At 35.9% G+C, this 27,633-nt stretch overlaps 1 protein-coding gene and 1 pseudogene across 6 annotated transcripts; both read right to left on the bottom strand.

Moving 5' to 3' along the window:
• Positions 1-3,078: 3,078 nt before the first annotated feature.
• On the bottom strand, positions 3,079-5,503 carry LOC120182339 (annotated as a pseudogene).
• Positions 5,504-8,576: 3,073 nt separating this feature from the next.
• LOC120182330 (titin homolog) lies at positions 8,577-22,258 on the bottom strand. 6 transcript variants are annotated; one of them, XM_039187323.1, is made up of 16 exons: positions 22,183-22,258; positions 21,909-22,024; positions 20,111-20,314; positions 19,842-20,023; positions 19,233-19,359; positions 18,965-19,159; positions 18,837-18,884; positions 18,140-18,692; positions 17,599-18,095; positions 17,365-17,472; positions 13,961-14,034; positions 12,951-13,002; positions 12,758-12,844; positions 12,636-12,679; positions 9,508-9,579; positions 8,577-9,428 (listed from the first exon to the last, which is right to left on the bottom strand). In XM_039187323.1, exons 2-16 carry the CDS (start codon positions 22,008-22,010, stop codon positions 8,876-8,878), a joined length of 2,898 nt encoding a protein of 965 aa, XP_039043254.1. In that variant the 5' UTR covers positions 22,011-22,024; positions 22,183-22,258; the 3' UTR covers positions 8,577-8,875. The 6 variants fall into 6 exon arrangements, with proteins under 6 accessions (XP_039043254.1, XP_039043255.1, XP_039043257.1 ...); XM_039187324.1 differs by having other exon boundaries at positions 21,909-22,025; positions 22,180-22,246; XM_039187326.1 differs by having other exon boundaries at positions 17,599-18,015; positions 18,061-18,095; positions 21,909-22,208.
• Positions 22,259-27,633: the final 5,375 nt, after the last annotated feature.

Raw genomic sequence — 27,633 nt, 5'->3', positions numbered from 1 at the left:
AAAATTTTCTTCATCTCTTGGGTCCGAAATTTTTCTACAGCCTCCTACATTTCTATTTTATTTTTCTTCCATTTAAGCCTAAACCCACCGAGAGTGCAACAACAAGGGAGCAATGTCGTGTAACAACAACATTTAAGAGGATTCAACTTTATTTTCCATCCTTTTTAGAGATAGGGAAGTGATGGTTGTTTAGATTAATGTTATTATATTTAGAATGATATTTGGTTCTTGAGCATAAGATGCTTGATTAAATGTTTTTACTATATTTTATATTTAAACTTTGTTTTTATGAGCTGCGGTACTTATGAGATAATTTTAGAGATGAAGTTGTCTTTATGTATGTGATTTCTATAATTTTTGGAGATGAATTTTATGGATTTTCATACTATTTTTGTGAATCTTTGATGTTTGTGAAAAGAAACATTAGTGTATAGAAGTATATGATGTCCATTATTAAGCATTGTTAATTATTTGATTAAATAGAATTAATGAAAATTTACTCTTGTCAATTGAAGGATGTTAACCCTTGCGAGACATATGAATGCACAGTCTTGAATATATGCTTAGTAGAAACTGTCAAATATTATCCATGTCTATTTAATCCTTAATCTGTTGCTCTCCTAAATGTTGTAGCACTGTCAAACATTTATCATTTTGTTTTCATTATCTTGTCGTTGACTCTTTTTTACTCATTACAATCATTTTTCTATTATTCTTTTTCACAATACTTTTGTAAACTTTTAGCTCTATGTGGGTTCGACATCCGAAGCTTAACATCTTCCACTTTATTACTTTGATACGATCGTGTATGCTTGCACTGTTCTGTAGGATTATTATTATCAACATCAAGTTTTTGGCACTATTTTTGGGGAGCAATAACTTAACATTAGAGTTTTTTATTTTCATTTACTTGTTTCTTTTCTTTTTGTAGATACTTACTACTTATTTTCAGCTTATTGTATTATTTTATGTCCCAAAGTGACACCGATATAGATCCGTTTGATCTTGAAATTGAACGAACATTTTGCCACTGTCGAAGAGAAGCCAATCATAATCGAGCAAACATGGTTTGTCGAGGTAATGATCACAATTCTTTGCCACCATTACCACATGATGATAATGGAGAATTGCCGCCTGACAATGGAGTTGAACAACATCAATTTTACTATATGGATGATTGCAATCGGCCTATTAGAGAACACATTGTGCCGACCCTAGACAATTTTCATCCCATCATTGTACGACCAGTAATCCAGGCTGCGAATTTTGAGTTGAAGCCAGTGATATTTCAAATGTTGCAGTCCATGGGATAATATAGTGGTTAATTTACCAAAGATTTGAGAGCACACCTTAGAGCATTTATGGAGGTGTGTGATTTCTTTGTACAACAAAGAGTTCCTGAGGAAACACTGAAACTGAAGCTTTTTCCTTATTCGTTGCGAAACAAAGCTAAAGCATGACTCAATTCGTTGCCATTGGGTTCTATAACATTTTAAGGAGTTGCGAAAGTGTCTAACGCATGTATTCCATCATTGGACGCAAATGGAGATATTTTACAATGGGTTAAATATGCATACTCGCATGGTGGTTGATGTTTCAACAAATGGAACATTGCTGGACAAGTCATACAATGAAACATATGACATATTGGAAAGGATTTTTAATAATGACTATCAATACCCTAATACGAGAAACATGTTTGGCAGACACATTGTTGCAACAACAAATATTGATGCTTTGAACTCAATGGCTTCCCAAATCACAACATTGACTGATATGGTAAAGAAATTGCAAAGGTCGGATGGCACGTACGAGGTAAAAAATGTTTTTACTCCCTCTTGAGTTTATTGTGGAGATGCACATAATTATAAAGAATATTCATAAAACCCCGAGTCTATTTGTTTTGTGAGAAATTTTAATAGAGGTGATAATGCAAACATTTACGAGAATTCATACCATACTAACTACCGCAACCATCCTAATTTATCTTGAAGGAGCTAAAACATTACCAATCCCAATGTTGTGCAATACAATTTTGGCAATTAGCAGCAACATTACAATCAACAACCGATGATGCCACTGCATCAGCAACCAGCGCAGCCCCAAAAAAGACAGAATTTTCAAGGGTAAAATTCTAATCAAGCTGTCAACCTGAATTCTCTTGAAGCTTTGATGAAGGAATATATGGCAAGCCAATCAGCAGCATTAAGAGTGTTGGAAAACCAAGTTGGACTGCTAGTTAAAATCTTAACTAAAACTACGATACAAACCACGCTAAAATTTGTATAACTAAATTTAAAATGTAATTATATAATGGTTCTAATTTTAAATAATTATTTTAGTTTATAAACCTCTATAAATTAAGTGTAATTGTATACTCTCAATTATACTTTTTTAATTTTTAAGAAAATATTAAAAACTTATTTAATTATGCACATAATTACATTTATCAACTTTAAAATTGAACTTATATAATCATAAAATTATAATTTATATTATCAAACAGGATATCAAATTACGATACAATTATACTTTATCAGTCAAACATATCTTGATAATTATTTTTTTTATCATTATAGTAATATATCTATTGAGTGATCTCAATAGTAGGAGAAAATATTGTTTTTTCTAGAGGTCTTGCGTTTGAGCACCTACATCAATGATTAAGAAAATTTCTAAACATATGATACCTTATAATCACCCTAGATTCTCTCAGATTATTAAAAAAAATTGAAGCATAATAGAAAGATCAAAATGTAATTTAGCCCAATCTCCATAATAACAAAAAACGATTGCGAAGTTGAAATCGCAAGCAATGATTAATGAAAATATGGATTCTAGATGATGTATAAAAGAAAATACTAAAAATTTAAATTCAAATGAAGATATTGAATATGAAATACTAAAATAAAAGCAGAGGTAAATGTAGAACTATTTATTGACAAACTATATCCCCTTAATCTATGAACACTTGCAAAGAAACCAAAACGTCGTTAAGCAAATTAAGAAGCAAAGAGAAGCATGCAAATGGAGTTCATACACCACGAACTACACCTGATATTATACATGATACTGATTTCAGTTTGCATATATAATTCTGTCAATAGCACTTGCCTCAATTGGTGGGCATGTTGACCATGTGCTGGGAACCAAATGGTAAAGGTTCTTGAACATGCCTTGACAGGAGCTGTGCAGTGTGTTTCCACCAACAAATCTCTCTTTCCTTCTCACTAAGCTCTTGCCAAAAGCCATTTCCAGTTCTCTTATCTCTTGCTCCTGCCTCGATTCCAGCAATTCATGTAACCTTCTCTCCAGTTCATGTGGAGGAACCCCAGTTTGCAAGTCCACACAATCTTCTTCTTCACCGTGAATTGTGGGGTCAATTACTTCTCCATAGCTCACACTCAAACTTCTGCTTGAACTGCTAACACCACTCTCCTGTACATGCAAACACTATCATTTAAAACCCGTTGTGTGGACAATCTGCCTGAATCGAAATTTGAATTTGACAGTTTCTATCGAAATGGAAAGATTTAATATAAAATTTGAAATTAAGAATTTCGTCGGTACCTCCGGAGCCTGATGTGTGGACAATCTGGCTGAATGGAAATGGAGTTGTAAACGTTCAAACTCAACTTCAAGTTCTGCTTCAAGTCTATCCATTCCCTGGAGACAACTTTGTTGTTTTGGCACATCATCACATTTCAAAGGCAGATGATCAACTATTATGTTCTCCATGTCCAAACCTTCCTCGTTTGATTCCATACTCTTAGCGGCAACCAATAAATCTTTATTTCGAAGCTCATCTTTTACATATTTAACAACACTCTCCATTTCGATTCTCATTTCCCTCGTCTTTTCAACTTCATTTTCACTCTCCGCAACCAGTTGCAGCAAGAAACACCCTATCGCCACGTTCAAATTAGCTTCCCGCCTGCATTTTTCTTTGGTTTCTTCTTAAAGAAAAGAAGAAAAAAACAGAATTTGGAACTCAAAAATCAAATTATAAACATTCGAATTGGTTCCCATAAGAAAACAGAGAATGGTAACAATCCAGTTCATAACATGAACTATTCTACTAATATTCGATTTACTATAAAATTATCGAATAAACTAAATAATCAACAAATTATTATCTAGAATTGGATATTTATAAATTTAAAAAATAAATCATTGTCCTACAAAACAAATCGAAGAATATTATCCTATGAAATTAAACTTCATACGAATAGCCATTTGTATAATTAATTTCCATTCCACCGATACACATTACTCTTAACATTGCTGTAAAACAGTAAGAAATTAATACAAACTCACCAGATGACAAATCAGGACTATCGATTACTTGATTAGGAGGTGTCACGTCATCGTCGTCGTCTTTTCTCTCGTCATTAGTCCTCTTCATCTTCGGAAGATTAATGGCGGAGAAGAAACGAGAAGCGTTCCAGCGATGGAGCGGAGCAGTTAAATCCTCTGGAACAGTCCATGAGAAGTATGCTTTCTTCTCGGAGGGAAATTTTTGGATTTGAACTAAGGGGTAGTAAAACGAAAAGGCTTAAATCCAGCAAAGGCAACGGAACTTTGGATATTTATGGGCTGCGGAGCGCATAGATTGCAGCAGAATGGGGAATGAATAGACGACGGAGAAACAATTTAAAGAGATTGACATAAAGTAACAGTGTGGCGGTTTCATTTTGGAAGGAAAATTTTGATTTTTTACCTTTTTCTAATATTTCCAATAAATGGCCGACCAACAAACATTTCCTTAAATGTTGTATGTATGAGAAAATATCGAAAATGAAATCAGAACATAAATCAGGTAGGCTAATAAAATTTAAGTCACAGATCGATTATTAAAGTTGTGGTTCAAATTCTATCCAAAATCCTATAGTATTACTGTTATGGACCTTATCGTACTGCATCTTTTATTTTAGTTATTGGTCAAAAATATTAAAGAAAACTAACCAACCCTATGCACGGATACTAAAGACTAACGTTATCGATATCTTAAAATATGTGTAAGTTGGTTTAGCGGCAAACCTTTTCCCCACCTTGAAGCTCAACCCCTCTACAACACATTCCACTTGCACTACCCAAACATCTCGATGTGAACAACGTTCTCAATTTCCTCTTGTGCTCCAACAAACACGAAAAATCCAACATCGACAAGATGAACTCGAATGCGTTGAAGAATTTCGGAGACGACAGTTCGTGATCCTCGACATGATCTGGTAAAGGTTCTTCAATGGAACACGCATTATTGGAATTTTGAGCTTTTCTCAGGGTCAGCCACAAGTTGTTTTGAGATCAATGGCTCCAGTTCCGGTATAACTCGATTTCCGCTTTGAAAACTTCTCTATACATTCGCATCTTGAAAAGGCAGAAAACCAGCAAGAAGAACATACAAGATAACCCTACAAGACCAGACACCAGCTTTGGAACCATCGTACCCTTCTCGCCTCAAAACGTCAGGGGCAACATAAGCCGGTGTCCCACACAGCATATGAAGGACCCATCATTACGAACCTGCTCGGAAAAAGACGATAACCCGAAATCAGATGTGTTCATTCTCGTCTGAAAGAAGGTTTTCAGGCTTCAAATCTCGGTGCGAAACGCTTCTGCCATGGCAAAAATCGACGGCGCTTATCAGTTGTTGGAAGTAGTTTATGACCAAGTCTTCTTTGAGTTTGGCTTTGAACAGATTTGCAAATAGTTCACCCCCACGGCCATGGAAAGAAGACAATTCATGATGCATAATCAGCATGAGGGTTATGACCAAAGGACTAAGCAATCTGGAATTACATTTACATGTTATGGAGGAGAAGCAACACAATCTCTTTCATCTATCAAGAAATTAAGCAATTAGGTTAAGATTAGCACGTGATCTCATTGAGTCATGGTAGAGTGCAGTCATGCATAAACATGAACAAATTCAAAACCCTATACTACAAAATCACATGGTTCCTATTATTCATTGAAATTATGCAAATTTTCATGAATCAATCCAGTGACAAGTCTAAACATGTTGGGTTCTGACAAGTCCAAGGTGTTCCATCTTTTTCACGCTATCTAAACTACCCATAACTCCTAAATTAAATGATATTATATGCCTCCCACATGTTGGAATAACCATGACCTAACACTCCGTTGGCCTTAAGTGTTTGGTTTCATCAAGAGGTAGAGATTTAATACAAGTAAACTATGGATAAATTAAATTACCAATTAAGTTGTAAGATTGTATGAAATACACTCAACTCAACTCAACTAATAAATCAACACTTATAATCAACATCAATCATTACAGATAATAAATTCTATAATTACTCAACTCAAACTAATTAACTAGAATAAATTTGGATTAAACCCACAAATTTTTTGAATCATCGGATGAATGCATATGGATGATTGACATTAAAATGAGAAACAAGGAGATCTTTAAGGGGTAAAAGGGATTATCCCTAATTTGAAAGTTTTAGACTCGACCATTAAACTCATTAATCCAACAATCCAAAATATATTTAAAACTTAAAATGTTTACACTGCGTAAGGTGATCTTAACTCCTTTCTATATATATAATTCAACGATCCAAAAAACGTGTAAAACTTGAATTTTTACATTTTGGGGAGGGATTCGTAAAGAAAATGTGGAGGATTGGTCCAAGATGAGGTTGAGAATTCATTGGACTTACTTGAAGCATGTAGTAGAAGTTGTTCTTAAGATTTACTTGAAGCAAGTAGTAGAAGTTGTTATCTCACTAAACATGTATCCTCCTAGATCAAAGAATGAAATTAAACCAAATCAAAACCTCTTGCCATTGCATACAGGGAAGGAAATCACCCTATTTGAATGATCCGAACTTCGTGTGCATGCAAGATCACCTTTTAATTTCTCTTTTATAAGCTCAGCAATAAATGTTTCTATTTCGAAATCAAAAGATTTTTACCGAGGATGTGAGATTCTATACACTTTACAATGATAATATTTATAATTATATGTGGTGGGTAAGTGCAAATGATGTTAATATTGCAGATTAACGCAAGTAAATACACAACATAAAATCAGAAACCCCAAACCTGCTGCAAATACACTAACATTTAACAAAATTAACACAGAAAACTACCTGCATATAGCATCCATTCCCAGACAGAAAAACAGGCAACACGCTAGAGTGCAATCGGTGTTACAAAATTAAAGGCAACAAATTGGTAGATTCAGGCGAAAATAAACACTAGCCAAGAGATGATGGCATGCTTTAATAGTGAAGAAGAAGAAAATAGCATTTAGAACAAGTAAACCAGAGAAGGGTATTTTCCTAGTAACAGGCAATGGATTACGTGAAGCAATATTCATAGTTTTGGCTCTAATGTATATAAAGAGAGAAGGCAAAGTAGGTTAGTGAAAAGGAACAAAACAGGCCTAGAAGGTGATGAAAACCCGGGCACTGGAAGCTGACAGAAAGAGAAGTGAGCACCCAAAAACAAATGTATAGTCTTATACAAATGCTTCTGTGGGCTCGCTCTCTTCTGTCAATTTCAATATATCCCCAGCAAGACCTTAAAACAAAGGAACTAACCAAGATTTTCACCAAAACGAAGAAACCCACCTAAAGCCAAGGGTGATAAAAGGAATGGATCACACCAATTTATGGAAAAAAGATCCATCACAATGAACACCCCATTTATGGAATAAGGAAGGCCTTGTAAACCATTCTAGGGTTTTCCACTTTTCCTAACCACCCAGGAAAGGGGGGAAATCCGTTCTCTCTATTCATCATTACCATTCACTAATCTTGCTATTTAACTTCTATCTGCTCTTATTGCTTAACAAATAAAACACTTCTCTCTGCCTTCAATGTCTCTCTCCTCCATGCAGAATGAGCAGGTGTCAATTACAAGTACGCAACTGTCCTTCACACCCTTCTTTTTCTTTTTTTTCTTTTCTGACAACATTAAAATACTCACTAAATTAATTTTATTAAATTTATAAAAATAATAAAATATTGATTTTTTCTGTTATTATAAAATAAATATTATCATGTTTAGATTAATATATTATCTTATTTAATTCTTTAATTATAATTAGACATTATCATGTCAAAAAAATTTAATTAATCTAAAATGATTATAAAATATTATCAGTTATGAAAATTCTCTATTTCAATCGCATAACACTTATCAGTATTATGTTGCTAAATAACGATCATGTTTGTATAACAAAATTAATTTTATTATATTACTCATTAGGAAGAAGTTAAAAAAACAAACAAAATATTAAGTATTAATTTTAACATACCACGTTAACTGAAATTCAAAGTTCGAATTGACATTATATAAAGTTTAAAATGAAATTTAAATGTCAAAATTGAATTAATAAATGGGTTTTAAATTTTAAAAAAAAGGTGAGTACCTTTCTACATTATAGGGAATTGAGTTGATATAAGTGTGTGTGTGTGTGGGAGGGGCCCACTTTGAGTGTCAGTGTGTAATTGTATGAACCCCCAACTGCTTCGCCGCTATTGTTGACCAATCAGTAAATAACCAATCTGTATCCCTATTACGTGCATCAAAACACATTATTGAAACACAATTACGTTATCTATTGAACCAATTCTGTAACTAAACGCTAACCCAATTTTTATCCCAATACTGCCTGCCACCTTAAATAACAGGAATTAATTCTACCCATAAGAAACCAAATGCATTTAACTGTTGGTATTAGCTACCCTAACAACTTGGTCATTTACCAAATGCATGGCCAGCTGTGGATATCTAACAGCCTGCAATAAAATACTTGCATTCAACCATTCTACTCCACATTGGACAATAACCAACCCTCTGCACTGACATTGGAGCTGAGCCTGAGGTGGTTTTCATCTCATTGTCGCTGCTTTCTTCCAGAAACTGCATCACTTGCTTGTGCCTTGTTCCAACTCGGTGATTTCCGCTTCCTACTTTCCACAACCTTTGCTGAATCCGTGGAGTTCTCTTTCATGCTCTCACTTTCTTCAACCTTGGATGAACCGGATTTTGACTTATTGGTACCATTAGTATTAGATTTCCCACTGCTTTTAAGAGGCTTACCCTTAGAATTGGAGGAACTCTTGGACTTGGATGCCTTTGGAGTGTCCAGCTTCGACTTTGTGGAGGCTTTTGGATTAACTCTTCCATCATACTTGGATTTGGTAGACTTGGGCGTGTCACCAATGTCCTCATTCTTGGTTTTGTCGCCTACTTTCCAAGTGGCATCGACTGATTTACTGCCACTTCTGGACTTATGATCCTTGGATTTGGTAACATTGTCACCGTCTGATTTACTAACACTCTTGGGGACATCTTTGGATTTGCCATCCACTTTACCGTCTTCCTTTGTCTTGCGACCAAACTTCGTGACAGCGCTCTTGGATTTTCCAACCGACGTTCCTCCACCCCTGTCCATCCAAAATGCAAGGATTTTCAAAAGCCACGGAATAAATCACATAAAACTTCCATTTGAAAGAATTTAGTAACCTTTTTGGCAAAGCATCCATCTTAGTTTTCTTGTTTGGCTGATTAACTGTTTTTGCTTTCTTCTTTTGAGGTCTGTCCATGGAAATCAAAACAAGGGGTAAAGGAGGTAGTATGCCTAGACGATAATATGAAGACAGAAACAGACCAGAGAGCCCCAACAAGCAAATGCAAAGGTACACCGAATATGACAATCACATTGCTAAAGAAGGAAGCATGCATCAAATGGAGGTTAAGACTTGGGCAGATTCTATTGGTTGTACAGTGGGAAACTTCCCCTCTAATTATCTAGGCCTCCCTCTAGGTGCTACTAAGAATTCCTCTGTTATTTGAGAACCAGTGGTGCAGAATTTTCACTCTAAATTAGCAGGTTGGAAGGTTGCTACTCTATCTTTAGCAGGGAGATTGGTTTTGATCAAATCGGTTCTTTCCTCACTGCCTACGTATTTTTTATCTTTGTTCAAGATTCCAGCTTCTATCCTTAAGTCTCTAAATTCAATTATGTCTAATTTTTTATGGGGAGGGGGAAATGGTAATAAGAAGATACACTGGGTTAAATGGGATGATGTTTGCAGATCAAAGAATGAGGGAGGTTTGGGAGTTCGGAATCTGATTTGTATGAACAGGGCACTGCTAGGGAAATGGTCTTGGAGGTTTGCAAATGAGAGAAGTTATGTTTGGAGGAATTTTATTTGTAGCAAATACAACATTGATTCTCCTAGATTATTGTTTGATAGCAAGATTTCTACTCAATCTTCCTGGTTATGGAGATCAGTGGTTAATAACCATTACAAACAAGACTCCTTTGGTTCTAAATTTCGTAGTTTGTGCAATTTTCACGTTGGAAATGGTAAGCATGTTCGATTTTGGCAAGACAGCTGTGCTGCTGATTTTCCGTTTCAGATTATGTTTCCTAGACTGTTTTCGCTTTCTACTAATAAATACGGTAAACTTTGTGAGTTTGGGGAATTTCTTTCTTCGGGCTGGATTTGGGATGTTCAAGTTCGAAGAAATTTAAATGATTGGGAGCTTGAACAATGGTGTAATTTGGTGAGCATCATTTCTTCTTTTTCTCTATCTCTTGATTCTAGTGATGGTTTGATTTGATCCATCTCTTGCAGATGGTATTAAAGCTCTCAACATTAACAATTTTCAGGTTTCTCGCTGGATTCCACCCCCTATGGATTTTTTGAAGATGAATGTCGATGGAGCTGTTAGACTTGATGGCTCAAATGGAGGTATAGGAGGTATTTTGAGAGACTGGAATAGCAACTCCCTTCTGACTTTTTCAGAAAATGTAGGTCAGGGTCCCCCGCCGGTTGCTGAGTTAAAGGCTATTAAGAGAGGCATTGAAATCTATATGTCTTTGTTGGGTTAAGGTTGGAAGGTTGATTGTGGAAAGTGACTGTAAGTCGGCTGTGGAATGGGTCCATACCCCAGCTTTGGCCCCTGTTTTTATCCTCCCATTAGTTAAAGAGATTTCATCTTTTATCTCGGACAGGGTGCACTCAATTAGACTGATTCCAAGGGTGTGTAATGGGGAGGCTGATAGGTTAGCAAAGATGGGAATTGGTTGATGTTTAGTCGTTTCCAGTGCGTTGTATCGTTTGAGTTTAGGTTTTTGGTTGTCTGTTGAGTAGCTTAGTCTGTTGTGTTTTTTCAGTATGGTGTTTATGTTAAATCTTATGTAATTTCGGAGGAGTAATAAAGTTTCTAAGGCACTCTTTTCCTCCTTTAATCAAGAAGGAGGTTTTTAAGAAGGCCTGTCATTCTTATCAAAAAAGTGATGGTTTGATTTGGAAAGGTAGTGGGGACGGTGTTTATACAGTCGGTTCTTGTGTTGAGAGGTGTGGATCAGGTTCAGAAGATGTTCATTTCTAGAATAAAATTGTTTGGAGATGATTGGTTCCCCCTAGAGTTGAAACATTAGTGTGGCAAATTGTGCTTCACAAAATTGCTGTTAAAACCGAATTGGTTAAAAGAGGTGTTCAAGGTATTGAGGATGAGTTATGCCCTCTTTGTAGAATGGTTGAAGAAACTTCATCGAATCTATTCTTTTCTTGTTCGGTTGCGTGGTCTTTGTGGAACAAATTTCTAAATTTTTGGAGGTTTAGTTCTGTGTTTCCTGCAGAAGCAAAAAGTTTTCTTCTAGCTTGGGATGAGTTGAAATCCAATTCTGCAATATGGACATTCATTCCTGGGGCTGTTATTTGGTCAATCTGGAAAATCAGAAATTTTATTGTTTTTGAAGGGAGAAAGCTTGATCAGTCTGAATTATTTTTCTTAACAAGAGTTAGGCTGGCCTCTTGGTTTCTAGCAAAGAATAAGGATGTTTCTATTACTAAGGACTCTTTAATTTCTGATCCTTCTATAGGAGATTCCTATTCGTCCTACAATTTCTTGAAGTCTTCTATAATCCCTTGGTTACCTCCCCCTATGGGTTTCGTCAAGGTAAATGTGGATGCAGCCACTAGCAGTGATTGGAAGGAATCAGGTCTTGGAGGTCTTATGAGGGATCAATCTGGTGCAATCCTAGGTTCTTTTCAGGAGCCTGCTGGTTCAGGACCTCCAACATTGAAGGAACTTAAAGCTATTCAAAGGGGTATTTCTTTCTTTGCCTCTTTTCAAGGGAGGGTTAAAGATAGGCTGATCGTTGAGAGTGATTGCAGGGTTGCAGTAGACTGGATAAATAATGTTGACTCATGTCCAATTGTATATGGTTTTATTGTTAGAGATATTGTTGATAGTCTTAGAACTTTCGGGGGGTTGTTAGATGGATTGCAAGGACAACGAATATGGATGCTGATGGTTTAGCAAAGGCTGGTATACGTTGATTTTTATGTTGTTGGCTTCTTTAGTTTGGTTTTCTGGCTCCTGTATTGTTTGTAAGGGTTTTTTGGAATAGTTGTTCCAAGGTTGTAATTCTATTTTCTATAATGAAATTATAAGGCACTCTTTTCCTCCTTCTGATGATTAAGAAGCTTCTATACAAGCTCCATTAATCAAGAAGGAGGTTTTTAATGAGGCCTTCAAATCTTATCAAAAAAAAAAAGATGCACAGACACCATCTAGAACAGAGACTGTGATGCGGCCAAATCTAACATTAATGAAACACAAAAGGAATCACTTACGTTTCAGATGATCCGTCAGGACTTGAATTGTTAGCTGCTTCTTCCTGTACCGATGAAGTATTAGCAACCTAAAACATGAAATGAGTAAAAGCTAATTATCTATAAATTAGAGAATTACCCACCTCATCTGGTTCAGACTCGTCTTCAATTATCTTCCACTTTTCTCTCTTGAGATTTAAAATTTCCATATCACCATCATCATAATGCACCTATAGACAAATGAAAATGATAAAAAAAAATAACACATTTTCACATGAATAGTTACGAGAGAGAACCTCCAGCAAAAGGTAACTTCTGTCTTATTTTATGTTTCACCTTATGTTTCTTTTTAACCGCATCAAACGAATGAATAAAACCTTCATAGAATCTGCAAAACAATAGCATCCATAAAGGGAGAGAAATTTAACCATGGTTCAAGTTTTCATATAAAGAAAATCTCCCATATAGGCGCACTTACATGATTAAGATCCCTGATTAAAGTCATTCAAGAAAAAGGAGTAATAAAAATCTAGACAATAAAAAAATGGTCTGATGAAGAACAAACTAGATTACCCATCGAGTAAAATGCTAAAAAAAACAAGTGACAAATAAACAATAAAATGGTAATTGAGGGTTGAGAAAACATCAATAGTAATTAAGTAATTTACTCTTTCTATTCTGAATCTCACGGCACAAACTTCAAGGAGATGAGATACCGTTTTGTCAGAAAGAAAGATAAAGTTGGTTTCAATCCATTCATAAATGATAGGTAGGAAAGTTGGTGTCTGATTTTGGTTTTTGTATTATCATATTCTAGTTTTTTTCTTCTACCTTACTCTTTCAATTTTTTTGTAGGCCTTCTGTTTGCTGCAAAGTGGAAACCACAGGTGGTTCACTAACCACCACTGGTTTGTGTCGATGGTTTCATCTTTCATGGGGTTTTATATCTTCATATTCAACACCTTTTTTACACACTTGAATCTTATATTTTACGCTTGACATTTAAAAGTGAACGCTCCATTAGTCAATATTCTCAGAGCAAATATAAGTGCCCAAGAACAAGGTTATAAACAAGGTCTTAAGGAGTAAGACTACAGATAAGTTTCAATTTATTAACCTTGAGCCAAAATACTAAGCAATGAAGGCGAGGAGAGGAGAGAGGTAACTACATATATGAGCAAGGAAACTAGAAATGGGTACACGATAGACAAGCACACATTAAGGTAGATGCCCAGATATGCATACACGTATCAGAGAAAGGAAAACAAATAGTTTTCATTCCAGAGTATCACTTCTGTAAAACTTGTAAAATATAAAGCAAGGATATGCAGAAATATTATACTCACGCACGGTCTTTGGGCCACCAGACCTTCACCTTCAGACCAACCAGATTCTCACCATATTCCATAGAATCAGATGCCTGTCAAAGAAACGTAAAGATAGAAAATATCAACCGTCTCCAGAAGAGGTATATGAAATATCATTGTTCCAACTTTGTTCAGATTGCAGCTTGTATGGACAGCATCAAATAAAAGATTTACAATATCCCATACAAAGTTAATTGAGCTTATAACCTCCAAGTTTTTTTTTCCATAAAGTAAGAGAAAAGGCAACTAGTTATGATCTCGAGAAACAGCAAAGGGAGATACAAAACTGAGCATCCACGCCCATGCAATACTAGTGCATAAGAACCAGTGATCAGGTACTTTTTATAAAGGAATAAAATCAGCATTGTAGGATTACTGTCCCAAGAAGAAGAAAAAAAGCCCTAGAAACTTGTGGAAATATCAAAGGCCTCTTGAAAGATAAATGACCTCAAAGAAAGCATATAAGCTGCATTGTTGCTAGATATGCATCATTTTGAAAAAAGCATTTTAGAAACACACAAAGAAGAGGCGCTTAAAAGTAGGAATGAGGCAAATACTATGAAAGAAAGAAAGTAGATGAAAATGAAAAAAGAAAAGGTTAGAAAGGTTAACCAAAATTAAATGCTTAAATGCTTAGAATGGACAATGGAGAATCTCTGTCTGTTCAAACTCATAAGGAGAAAGATAACCAAAGCCAATAATTGCTATATCACGTGTTAGTGAGAGAAGCTTCAGCTTCTCTCTAACCTAGTCGATTTCAAATTTCCCTAGCCCATGCGTTTTTTTAAAATTATTCTCTCCTCCGACATCCACCAGTTGTCCGCCGCCATCCGCCGCCACACTCCAACCACCGTTTTGACGCCGTCTTTTTTCCTGGGAAGATCGCCGGCCCACGGTGATTTCAAATGTGGCCTTAGATTTGTGATAGAAACATTCAATCAACGCAGATCTTAACTAAGTCCTCTGCCGTTTTTAGCCGCTTCCCGCCGTCCGTAATCAACACCGCCTCACCACCAGACTCAGTGTCTTCTCGCGACCAGAACCCCCTATCCAAGTGTCGAGAATCGTTTCTATTCTCCATTTATTTCCAGTGAACTGATTCGGTAGAAAATACCTCCTACTTTTTGTTTATTTCCAGACCTCACCATGGAACCCCAACCCCCGTCTCAGCCCAGGAATCCTCGAAGGTTTGCTGCAACAGACGCGGTGGCTGCTTCCTCTGCGAGTCACTCTACTATTCCTCCTTCAACGTCAAGATTTTCTCCACTCCCTCATGAACCATATTTTTGTGGTGCTTCTGTTGATTTTTCTCTTGATTCTGCCAAGGATTTAGAAGCGAGAGTGAAGGAACTTAAAGCACAAGTGGCTGATTTGAAGAAGCGGGAACATGAACTAAAAGGTTGGAGAATGCATTAGCACGAGTGAGGTTTTTCAAGACCTCTGGACTCGCCGGTGCAACCACTTCATCTTATTCCGGTAAGGAAACACGTGCAATGGAGAAAGAAAATGAGAGGACAAAGACTCGGAAACGACACAGGCGAGTTTTCACCAGACGTATGCTAGCCAGATTAAGGCATTACGGTAATTTCCCTCTTCCCCTGCATGCTGCAATAAATGATGTATTGGTTGCCTTGGCCCGTGAGGTTGGTTGGACAGTTGAGCCCGACGGCACTACGTACAGACAATCTCCTACGCTCCAAAATCAACAAAATTTGGGAACTTATTCAGTGAGGTCCGGAGGGAAACATAAGGTCGGAAAGATTTCTGCAGTACAAGCAACACCAGCCCTTCCTATCGCTGATATTGATCTTGATGGAACCAAGGAGAGCACCACGATAGGGCACTCCATTGAAAAGTTTTTCGAAGTAACGAGAAGGAGAAATGGGTTTCATAATTCGTCGAAGGAAGGTCAAGCAAGAACCGGAAATGGGTTCAGAAATGGTTGTTACACGATATTTATCGAAAACCTTCCAGAGACGATCCATTGGAAGAGCCTTGGGTCTATATTTGGCACACACGGTAAAGTTATTGATGCCTTCATTCCTAAAAAAGGAAACTCGAAAGGGGTTCGTTTTGGGTTTATTCGCTATGCAACAATTGAGGAAGCCAGGATAGCGATATCAAAGATGAATGGTAATCATATTTACGGCAGCAAAGTTAGTCTCTTTGGCTAAATATAAACCCTAGCTGTCTTACTGGAGAAAGTCATCGACAGTTGTACACCTAAAGTCTGGGATGGAAGATATTTCGAGGAATAAACTCTCTGAAGTTGAGGGCGTAGTGGATAAAGATAAACTACACGTGTTGAGTAACTGTCTTGTGGGGTGGTGCAAGAACTTTATCAAAATTGGTAATCTTGCTAACTAGATTCAAGCCAAAGGACTAGCTGGCTTCACGCTAATGAGAGCTGCTGGAAATATGGTTCTAATGCTTTTGAAGACTCTGATTCGTTGAGAATCGTGAAGGATGATAAACTAGAGACTCTTGCAGAATGGTTTTCCAGAGTGGAAACTTGGTCAGAAAGCCTAGTGGTGGAGTGTCGTTGTGTCTGATTAGTTTGCGAAGGTATTCCTTTTCACGCTTGGAATTGGAATACTTTCAAAAACATTGCAACTAAGTGGGGCAAATTCTTAGCAATTGACAACAGTTGTGAGTTTCCATCGCCTTTTGATCAGGCTAAAATTCAAATACTCACAAAGGCTCAAGGGAGAATTGATGAGTTGTTGAAGTTGAAGGTCGGCGATAATTTATTCAAAATCATGGTGCATGAAGTTGATCCTTCCTTCAAACTTAATTCTTGGGTCCCCGAAGATTGCAATATTTCATTAGAACTTGTTCCTTCAATTGGATCTTAATTGCTCGGCAACTGTATTCATAGGCGTTTATTTTAGTTTTTGCTTGTAAATGTTGGTTTTTATTGCATTAGAATGTGTTGTTAGATGGGTTAATAGGATAGCCATTTTAGAGGCTGATGTCTTAGCTAAAGAAGGAATTGGTTGAACTAGTGTTGTTGTTTATGGGTGGTTTAGGGTTGTTTCCTGTTTATCTGTTTCTGTTAAGGGTGTTTACCAGGTTGTATCTAATGTAATTTCTTATGTTCAATAAAATCCTAAGGCACTCTTTTCCTCATTCCACTGATTAAGGAGCTATCCTACTAGCTCCATTAATCAAGAAGGGGGGTTTTAACGAGGCCTGAAATTCTTATAAAAAATAAACTCATAAGGAGAGTCATAAAGACCATCTATAATCCCAACTTTATTTATAATGCAACTGACCAAAACTACAACATACCACCACTTAAAAATATCATCTTGAAAGATTCATAAAGACACATAAAAGTAAAAAAAAAATGCCATCTCAACACTTGCACCTAAGACACTTACTTTTTCTTTGTTTGGGGTATGCTTTCTCTTGGAACATGTTTTAAGATTTTCCTCCATGTGAGAATCGTGCTTGTTTGGCTTCACTGACTTTGGAGAAGCGACCACTTCCTAAACAAATACCAAGACAATGATTCCCTAGACCGAAGCAACTAGAAGAGCTAAATATATACATAGTGAAGCTTTAAATAAACAATCTTGATAGAATAGCCAACTTAAAAGCCAAAAATTAAGCACCTCGTCATAATGCATGGTTGCGGTTTTTGTTCCATCTTTCTCAGGAATAACTTTCCCCCGAGCTCTCCTTTTCTTATCCTCCAGCTGCCTTGAGGGTCGATCTAAATTATTACTACTAGAATCTACCTTCTTTGAGGATTGTGTCCTTGATTTTGCCTCTGAACCGCTTGCACTGCCACATTCTTTCTTAGTTTCATCCACATCATCAGCATCATTAACCTTGTTGGACACCACAGTGGCAACCTTTTTGCCTGATAGTCTATTTGTTTTTACTTCTGAATCACTCATCCCTTCAGTTACCTTCTTATGGACATCTTGGAAAGAAGGCATGGTCTCCTCACTCAAGCCCTCCTTTCTTTCTGGTTGTGCAGCCTTTTCAGAATGACTCACATCAGGTATAGTCATTGGTTGTGCAGCCTTTTCAAAATGACTATCATCAGGTATAGTCATCGGCTGCGCAACCTTTTCGGAATGACTATCATCAGGTATAGTCCTTGCTGTGCAGCATTTTTGGAATGACTCTCATCAAGCATAGTCATTGGCAGTGCAGCCTTTTCGGAATGACTCTCATCAGGTATAGCCCCACTTGGTGTTGGGGAAGCAACATCAGTAGAGTCCTCAGTTGGTTTTGGTGAGGAAGGCTGTGCATCTGTCTTTTGTTCATTTTCAGAGAATACAGCCCCTTCAACAGACAAATCGCCACGCAATGAACCAGCGTCATCCTTGCTGTCTTTTATAGGGTCCAGTGAAGTCTCAGGTTCCTTCTCATCGACATGAACATTATCAGAAGGTTCTGTTAATTTTGAATCAGATGTCTTCTCCGTTTCCAGGGTACTTTCCTCTGACCTAGAATCTGAATTGACCAAGTTCTCAGCTACCAGTCTATCAGTTCCAGCAACTGTTGATGTTTTATCATTATTGGACTTGTCAGAAAGATGGTCATCCTCTTGCTTCTTTATGGAGTTCGAATCAGTCAATAAGTTGTCTTCAGCAGTTTGCACTGTGCCATTGCTAACAACTGACTTGGGAGATCTTTCATTTGCAAGACCAACTTGTTCGGTAGAAACTGCTTCTTCAGGAATTTCTTGATCCTCCTGAAAGGGAATTTGAAGATTTACAAATGATGACTTTCCAGTATAAAATTCTAACAAGAGGAAGCACTAGAATCCACGCATGCACACACAGTGACACGTATGAAATATTGACAATTGACAATAAAAACAAGTAACAAAACATGCCTGGGTTGTCTTATCCAAAGGTGACTCTACTGGTTTGTTCTCATCATCTTACAGAAAATTCACCCAAGAAAGGAGAATAAATTATGTGCAAGTTCAACAAACAAGGCATACAAAAGCAAATTCCTTACCCCAAGTTTTTCAGCAACAGTATCCTTCTGATCCACAGCACTAGGTGCCGCTTGGCATATAGAAGCAATTACACTACTATATTCATCAAAAGAAATGCCCAAGCTCTCTACAGCTTGCATTAGGTAAGGTTTCAACTTTAATGCACAGTTCCCAAGCACCTTCTCTACCATCCTCAGAGCAACAGGAAGAACTTCCTGAGAGCAAATAGAAGACCAATGAGTACTAAACACAATAGTAGAAGAGAAGTAAAAAGTAGGGACAGCATACCTGATTATCCCTCTTTACACAAGCTAAAATTGGGGAGAGCAACTCTACAGAGATGTCTTCGCTTTCTTCCAATACAAGGGTCATAATAGTTGCCATAGATGTAAAGACAGTCTCTGGGTGATGATCTCTGAAAAACAAATCATAAGGAACCAAAGAAACAAGCCTTTATTAAACATAAAGGCAATTGAGAAAGGATCTTTATGGAGAGGTAAAGAAACAGAAAAACTGAAAAAGGGGAAGAGAGGCATGTTTTCTGAAAATAGCACTTGGACTTTGTTAATTATAAACAAAACTAATGCAGGTACCTGCTCCGCAAAACCTTTTCAAACCCTATAATGCAGTCTATCAATTCAAACCAACATTTAAGAATTTGAGGCAATGTTGTTCATCACTTAATATAAGAAAACAGTTCCAGCTATAACATAGATTCAAACCATGAGGACCCCAAGTCAAAGAACTAAAAGAAGACTTCAAAAAGAAAAAAAAATATTCTAGAACTTTGAAAACTTAAAAATCGGACAGATGTTGGGAGACAATAGCTGAGGATCTATGATAATGAACAAATGCAATCAAGAGAATGAACTCCCAAATCAAGCAGTTAATTTTTACCTTATTGACTTAAGGAAATGTTGGAACATCTCAATGATTAATGCATCGCATTCAAGATCCAACATCACCACACACGATCTGACTTTGGCAACAGTTTCAAGAATTGAAGTCCTCTTAATGAATGAGCAGCTGGAGTTGTCAGACAAATTTTCAAATGATGATACAATCAATTGAAAGACCTCCTGCACATATTAATAGAACACAACACTTTAAATGCAGAAAATTATTTAAAAGTGATAATTATCAGCAAAAGGATGTATTTCAGATACCCTCATTTGGTCTTCATCATAGGGACCATCTGGTGCAGTTATCCTTGTTATCTCACTGAGGCAAGCAGCAACAGCAACTTTGACATCATTATCAGGATGTCTCAATAGTTGGTCTGCCACCAAGGCCTTGAGTGATGGAGAGAGAGCATTCTGCATTGCTTCATTTGGTGATTGTTCCACCCTTGAAAGACAACTTTCAACTTGCTAGAATTATAGATGACAGAGAAGAGTAAGCAATCGTCATCGACATAAAAGGCATCCATTAACAAGCACTAGTATAAGGCAAAAGACAAGTGATATTAAACTATTAAATTACCGAAAACTCTATAAAATCAGACAGTTGTACCATGATTCATTAAGGACTACTCACAAAGCATCTATGTATCAAAACAAGGTTCTTCGAAAAGACTAGCCAACTGGAAGCTTAGTCTTGGGGATAAACATATCAACAATTCAACATAACAATACCAAAAGAACATCACCTTGTAAAACAGGGAGACAAAAATGGAAGAAAACAAACAAAGACAAATTTACATGCATCTACGCCCCTATCATCACTGTGTTGATATACTGCTGAGACACCAGCAAGCAGCTCATATTTCTAAAGTCATTATAAAAGGGAATTGATACAGTATTCTACAAGACACATACCCAAGAACAAATTGTAAAACACTAATAAGAGATAACTCAAAAGAGAGAGAGATCCTAAACAAACAATCTACCAAAGGATGATATTGCCTCGGCAACACCATTTTGCACGACATCTTCATTTCTCCCTTGGAATCATGAGCACATAAAAGCTTGTCTAAACAGGGGATAGCACCATAATTTTGCAGATTATCATAACCCCAAAGTCTGCTTTAATGATGTTACCCTTTGCAAATAAATTTTTGTAGCATTTGTCATGTTTTGCCCCACAAAGGAAACAGGCAAGACATTTGCAACAAAGAATATTCTGATTAATATCAGTGTTCTATACATTGAAAACATAGTCTGGCATTACCGGCAAACTCTTTCCTTAATAGGAATGCTTTCCATATTAACTTTCAGCGCTTTCAATGCCATCTTAAGTCGAAAATAAAAATTTATCCTTAGTCGTTAAATATTAGTAACCAAATATAGCTAGTGCTTAATTAACTAAGCAATTAAGGATAAAATTTATTGCAATGGTTCCTCGGATTTCACAAAATTTAAGCCTGGTATGAGATCCCCTTTAGGAAGAATCAATATCATTATGCCGCATAAAGACAAGGAAAGCGCACTAGTTATATAACGGTAATTTAAATACTGCTTGAGCGCATTTTTTGAATTTGAAATAATCACATAATTTCAATCATTTCATCCAAACATTTACTGATGCATGGCCTTAGAATTCAAATAAATGTCACTCACAAGTATTAAAAATCTAGCAAAACAAACCCGTCAATGATAACAGACATTTAGCAAATTCTCAAACATACACAAATCAATACGTCTACAAAAAAAAGGGAGTAAAAAAACAGTTAAACAATATCCTTGAAAAAGAAAATACTTTTCAAGCTCAAAACAGTAATGGCAGAAGAAGAATTAAATAAGTGAAAACATGCAAAAAAGAAGAAAACCTTAGGAAAAAGGTAATGACAGATCACAATGAGAAAAAGGAACTAACTCTGATAGCAGAAAATCAAAATTGAACACCATAAACAAAATTCAAACCGCGCGCATAATGAAATCAAATACACCTAAGAGTAATAATCATTCAAAAAACGAAGTTCGAAACGAAATTAAAGCCTAAATGGAAAGAGTAAACAGGGCTTACGTCGAGGAGAGGAATGAGCTCGTCAACTGATGAAGGAGGTTCAACGAGCCTGTTCCCAGCCTCCGTCAATCGTAACTCTAGTTCTTTATCATATGCCGACATAGCCTTTTTCTCTTATGAACAACAATAAATAGAATGTGTACCTAGATATACACAGAAAAAATTCCTTTAAAATCCAAAATCTAAAACCTAAGGGCTCGATTACACAACATTGTAAACCTAAAAACTCACGCCAGATAGCACAAACTAAAAAGATGAAAGGCAGATTCCGCGGGAGAGAAAGTTAGGGTTTTGTTTGTTTGGGAGCGAAAGAGTGGAAGTGATGAAAGTGAGCTTTTTTTTTTGGAATAAAAACTTATTGCAGTTATTCCGAAATTATGTTAATAAAAAATTATAAAGATATGTTTGAATTTTGGTTTGGGCTCTAAAGGAAAGTACAGCGAAGCTTTTCTCGCCCTCGTATTACGCCGTTGCTTATGAAATGGAATAAAACAATGGCATAAAAGATTTTCCATGGGTACGAACAATTTACACAACAAACAATATAAAGAGTTAATCCATCAGCTCCAACAATTAGAAAATCTCACAATCATGTTAAGGTATTTATTAGAAGATTACTATAAGAATTTATTAAGTGATTTTAGTAATAAAAAATATTATTATTCTCATAGATTTTAGAATCAAATTATATTTGTATAGTATGTGCACGTTATTCATAATTAAAAAAGATTCTTAACACATGTTACTTGTAAATTATGTAAAAATTAATAAACTATTATTCTGAACAAATATTACTCTATATTTTTTCATTTGACTATCCTAAATCAATATTTAAGTACATCCGATCATAATATTTTTTTATAAAAGAAATTTATAATATAAATTTACGTGTTTTTTAAAACTTTAAATCTTTACTGATAAACACTAAACAATAAGACTATCAAGTTAATCTGAATACAGCAACATAAATAACAGCATCATGCAAGATATCTAACACGTGGCCATGGTTGGTCGAACGAAAATATATACCATGTATGGTTTGTCGATTGCCATGGACGCCATCCCTTCAGCTGACATGTTACTTTTCTCTACAATCTCTGTTGCTTCAACCTCCCATGCAAGCTGATGGCTTTAGGCCCCATTAAATGTCATATAAATTAAATATGTTATCAATGTGTTATACTTTCACGTGTCACAAATCTTTATCCTCATGGAAAATAATTTAATCATTTATAAAATATTATTACTTTTTAAGTATTAATTTCCTTTTAGAAAAAAGGGACTTGGGTGACTCTGCGGGTTTACTGAAAATACATGGTTTCCCATAATATACGTAAAAACACTGAATAAGAAAATATTTTTAATTTAGAATTTGAAATTTACATATAAAAATTTGAAACCTTCTTCGTTCTTCATTAGGTGATGTGGTTATTCTCTATTGTTAATAGAATAGATTTAAGAGAATAACTGCATTTTTTTCATTGTCGTTCTTACAGATTCTTGGTTGTTTCGATCTGGTCTTAATCGTCTTGGTTGATTTGGTTTCCGCTGCTTCACCAGCCCCTGCACCTACAGGTCTAGATAGTAGTAGTGCTGGTTCTCCTTCTTCTCATACTCATTCTAGTTCTAAAGTAATTAAATATAAAATAATTCTTGCACTCTTTTTATATTAAAGATTAGTTCTCGCACTTTAATTTTAAAACATTGAATTTTATTTTTATGAAATTTGATAGAGCAACATGTATAATTAAGCTTACGTTAGATGAATTCTAGAACATCCTCCTGAACAAGCAATAACCTCTCCGTACGGACGGATGCACTTGATCTTTAGACAGTCAAATGTATACCCATTATTTTGGATAAATTTTAAATATAATTCAACATGTTAAGGGAATAAAAAAACTACACACTCGTTTTATTAAAAAAAAAAGTATTACAAGCTTTTAACTTTCAGTTTTAAATTTTTGAATCCATCGTTATCTTTCTCGATCGATGACATGTGATAGAGTTGGACCTCACAATTTTCCGATGAAGTCAAAGAATATGCAATTCTATTACCTCCTGCCTAACATAAAACATCACATTTTTTATTTAAAGATCTTCATCCTTCCAATAACCCTTTCTCCACTTTTTATAGTAGGTTATTGACACGACAATTATATATAGAAAAACATTTAATTAAAATATAGAGAATTACAGAGAAACTTACTCTAAAGAGAAAATACTACATTAAAATAAAATTTGAATTCAAAACTAAATTTATTAATAAAATCAAATAAAAATTATACCATAAATTTCAAATATAGAAGCATGTTAAAAAATTATTTGAATACTCAAACAAGAAAAATTAAATAGAAAATTATGTTAGACAAAATGTTAATCCGAGAAATAAAATAATAATAATAATAAATATTATTATATAAGTCGAACTAAATAAATAAATAAATAATTGAAATAGAGAAACGAGTTTGGTTTACTCATATTTAGACATGAAGTTAGATGAGCAAAGTCAGATAACCAGAAAATAAATTTTTATTGAGGCATGTATAAACAGTTTTCTTAAGACATCTTTATCATTTCCTAGGCTTTTTGAGTGATGTTGGACGTCGATCTCCTATGATATAACAACAAATGATCACCATAGTAAACACATATGGCTTGTGATCCTTCTTTTTGAAATTAAGTCGTTTAGTTTTGTTATCTATTACTTGTTTGTTCGTCATTTTGGTCATTGACATCCATATATTGTTCAAAGGACACATTTCATCAGCTGTGTCTTTTCAATATCAGTAAAAGTGTGTTTTTAGTTACTTGTGTTTTTTAGGGTTTTTATGTGACATGTGCAAAATTACGTCCAATCATTCACTCTCTCTCTCTCTCTCATGATTTTAATAAAGGAGTGCCGTTGGAGCTAAAAAAAATGCGAGAGCGTAATAGAGATATGTGTCAAGACGAATCGAGCAGGCAACGATGACAACACACGTGTGTAAGCCTTAACCCTTATTACTCAAAATGATCAAAGACGATAGATATATATTAACTTTCCATCAAGCTTGAAACTCACCAATGTAGGATGCAAACAATTTATTTAAACAATATCATTTTACCAACGAAAAAAATCTTTAATATCTATTTTATTTCTACAGATTCGATTATCGATTTTCTTCTTATTCTATCTTATTTTTTACTATCTAGTTTAACATATGCAACTACATCATCTAAACTATCGATCTTCGATCCAAAGGATCAAATTATCTAATAATTATCAAATAGAATATATTCAATAATAAATTATGCATTTTAATGAAAATAAAAAGATGCCGTGTAAATCAAATATGTTATCAACATATTATGCTTTTACTTATGGCAATTTATTTATCCTCTTGGACTACTTGGGTTAGATCTTTTATTTTTTATTTAAATGAAAAGCTAATGCAGGTAAGGAGACCAATGAAGTGTCTATCTAAAATACTGAGGAGTTGCGTTGGGTATGCCGAGAGTATAGTAGGCATTCCATCTAGTGGGAAGTTCATCTTGGATATAAAATCCGTTGCGGCATTTACTTCTCGGTATACTTTCTGGAACTCTATGGTCCAGCCTTTGACGATGAGAATTACAATAGCTCTCAAGTATGGTACTCATTCCATCTAGTGCGGAGTCCATCTTGGATATAAAATCCGCTGCGACATTTGCTTCTCGGTATACTTTCTGGAACTCCATGGTCCAGCCTTTGACGATGAGGTTTGCTATACCTCTCAAGTATAGTAGTCATTCCATCTTTTGAATATAAAATTCGCTGCGACATTTGCTTCTCGATATATTTTCTGTAATTTTATAGTCCAGCCTTTGACGATGAGATTTGCTATATATAGCTCTCACCAAGGCGAAAGGAAAATAACCTTTAAAAGACCATTTAAATCCAACCAAAACTAGTCATAAGAATTTTCAGTATAAACATATGGTTTTCCGTTATATTCGCAAAACAATTGAATAAATAAATGTTCTTAATTTGGAAAAAAAATTGCTATATAAAATTTATAAATCTTCTCTCTTTTTGATATATGGTGTAGTTATTCTCTTTTACAAATACAATAAACCCTAGAGAATAACTACATTTCTAATCTTCCTCGTTCTTTTTTAATAAACGGCTTCTCCATATTACTAAACAAAGAAATGGCACGCCAAATCATTGTAGTTGCTTTAGTTTTGATTGCATTGGTTGGCTTGGTTTCTGCCGCCGCTCCTGCTTCTGTCTCAAAATCCAGTTCTTCACCTGCCCCTTCGCCAGGTGTGGCTGGCTTAGAGAGTGCTATAAAAGGTTTAACCGCTGGTTCTCCTCCTTCCCTGACTCCTGCTCCTAGTCCTGGCAGTGGTGCCACATTGGAAGTCTCCAAGATTGCCCTAATTGGAGCAACCGCCGTTGCTATCTGCTTTATGTTTTAAGCACATTTATGAATGCAATGGCTTTTTGAGTTTCTAATGGAGATAAAGCTAGATTTTTCTATTTGTTTTCTGATTTGTCCAATTTGTTTTTATGAATAAAGAGATGCAATAAATTGCTGCATTTTGAAACAAGTTATTTCTAATTTCATTTGTTTTAATTATAAATAACATCATGTAATAGGATGATTCTATGATAAATGTCACATACATCGATATGTATTATTGATATAAAATATAATAAATGTCACAGACCGCCAGCCCAAGACCGAGCCCAGTTCGTTCAAGGCTGCCAGAGACTACCTTTGCCACGTTTTGGGCCTTCTAGAAGACCCAGCAGAGCTGGCCCATCCACCTTGGAGAGAGAAGAGGCATGATAATTATTTGAAATTATCTTAGAGATAATTCCCACTAATTATTATTTAATTTAGAGTTATAGATAGAGTAGGGCTCTTTTCTGACCGTTGATGTAATTTAATCTTAACCGTTGATTGTAGGGGGCTCCAACTATAAAAGGAGGCTCACCCCCACCTCATTTACACACTTCAGATTGAGGAATACCAGTTAGCATTCACTCTAAACTCTCTCTTCTCCATTTGAGCGCCCATCTCTCTATTTTTCCCATTTCCTTTATTTTTGCAACGTTCTAAGCATTCTCGCTTAGTGAAGGTTTGGGTTACTTAGCCGAGTTTCGACCTCGAGAACGACTAAGGCCGCACGAGCTTGCTAGCAGCAGTCTAGCCCCGTGACAAGTGGTATCAGAGCCTATTTCTTTTTTTATTTTCGTTGGTTCGAGATGGCACCACAACATGGTGAAGCGACGGGTTTTGATGGGAATGAAACCCGCAATGCTGGAAAGAAGAGAGCACCCTCGAAAGATGTTCTCACGTCCATCCAGGAGAAGGTTACCAGGCTCGAGGGTTCCATGACGGAAGCCAAGGTAGTGTTGGATGTGCTAGAGTCCGTAGACCTTGAAAAGCTGGGGTCGTTGGATCTCGATAAGCTGGAATCCTTAGAGAGTATCAGGGAGGAGGTTCAGGATTCACTCAACGATTTGGATGTGAAGGCAACTGATCGAGGTGATTCCTTAGAAGCCATGGTAGTGGCTTTAAGGAAGGAAGTTGAGGAACTCAAGAGTAAGGGTTCCGATTCTGAGGTGGTCGAGCTAAAGAGGGAGGTCGAGTTGCTCAAGACCGAGTTATTGGTGTGTAAAGCTGCGTTCGGGAATAGCGTAGCCACGGTTGCACCCAAAGCCTTGGGTGACATCCCTAAGCCGGAGAAGTTC

The sequence above is a fragment of the Hibiscus syriacus genome, unplaced genomic scaffold (genome assembly GCF_006381635.1).
Source record: "Hibiscus syriacus cultivar Baekdansim isolate YM2019G1 unplaced genomic scaffold, ASM638163v2 tig00112637_pilon, whole genome shotgun sequence".
Lineage (NCBI taxonomy): Eukaryota > Viridiplantae > Streptophyta > Magnoliopsida > Malvales > Malvaceae > Hibiscus > Hibiscus syriacus.
Note: the sequence above shows the minus strand (reverse complement) of the source record. Positions and strands in the feature narration are given on the sequence as shown.

What these genes read in the sequence shown, in the direction of transcription:
- LOC120182330 (XM_039187323.1), bottom strand. Translation starts at nt 22,010, where the DNA reads ATGTCGGCATATGATAAAGAACTAGAGTTACGATTGACGGAGGCTGGG. An exon ending in CATTTCCTTAAGTCAATAAG is followed by an intron (nt 19,360 to 19,841) that starts GTAAAAATTAAC and finishes TTTGTTTTTCAG; the next exon opens with AGATCATCACCCAGAGACTG. An exon ending in CTTTGGATAAGACAACCCAG is followed by an intron (nt 18,693 to 18,836) that starts GCATGTTTTGTT and finishes ATTCCCTTTCAG; the next exon opens with GAGGATCAAGAAATTCCTGA.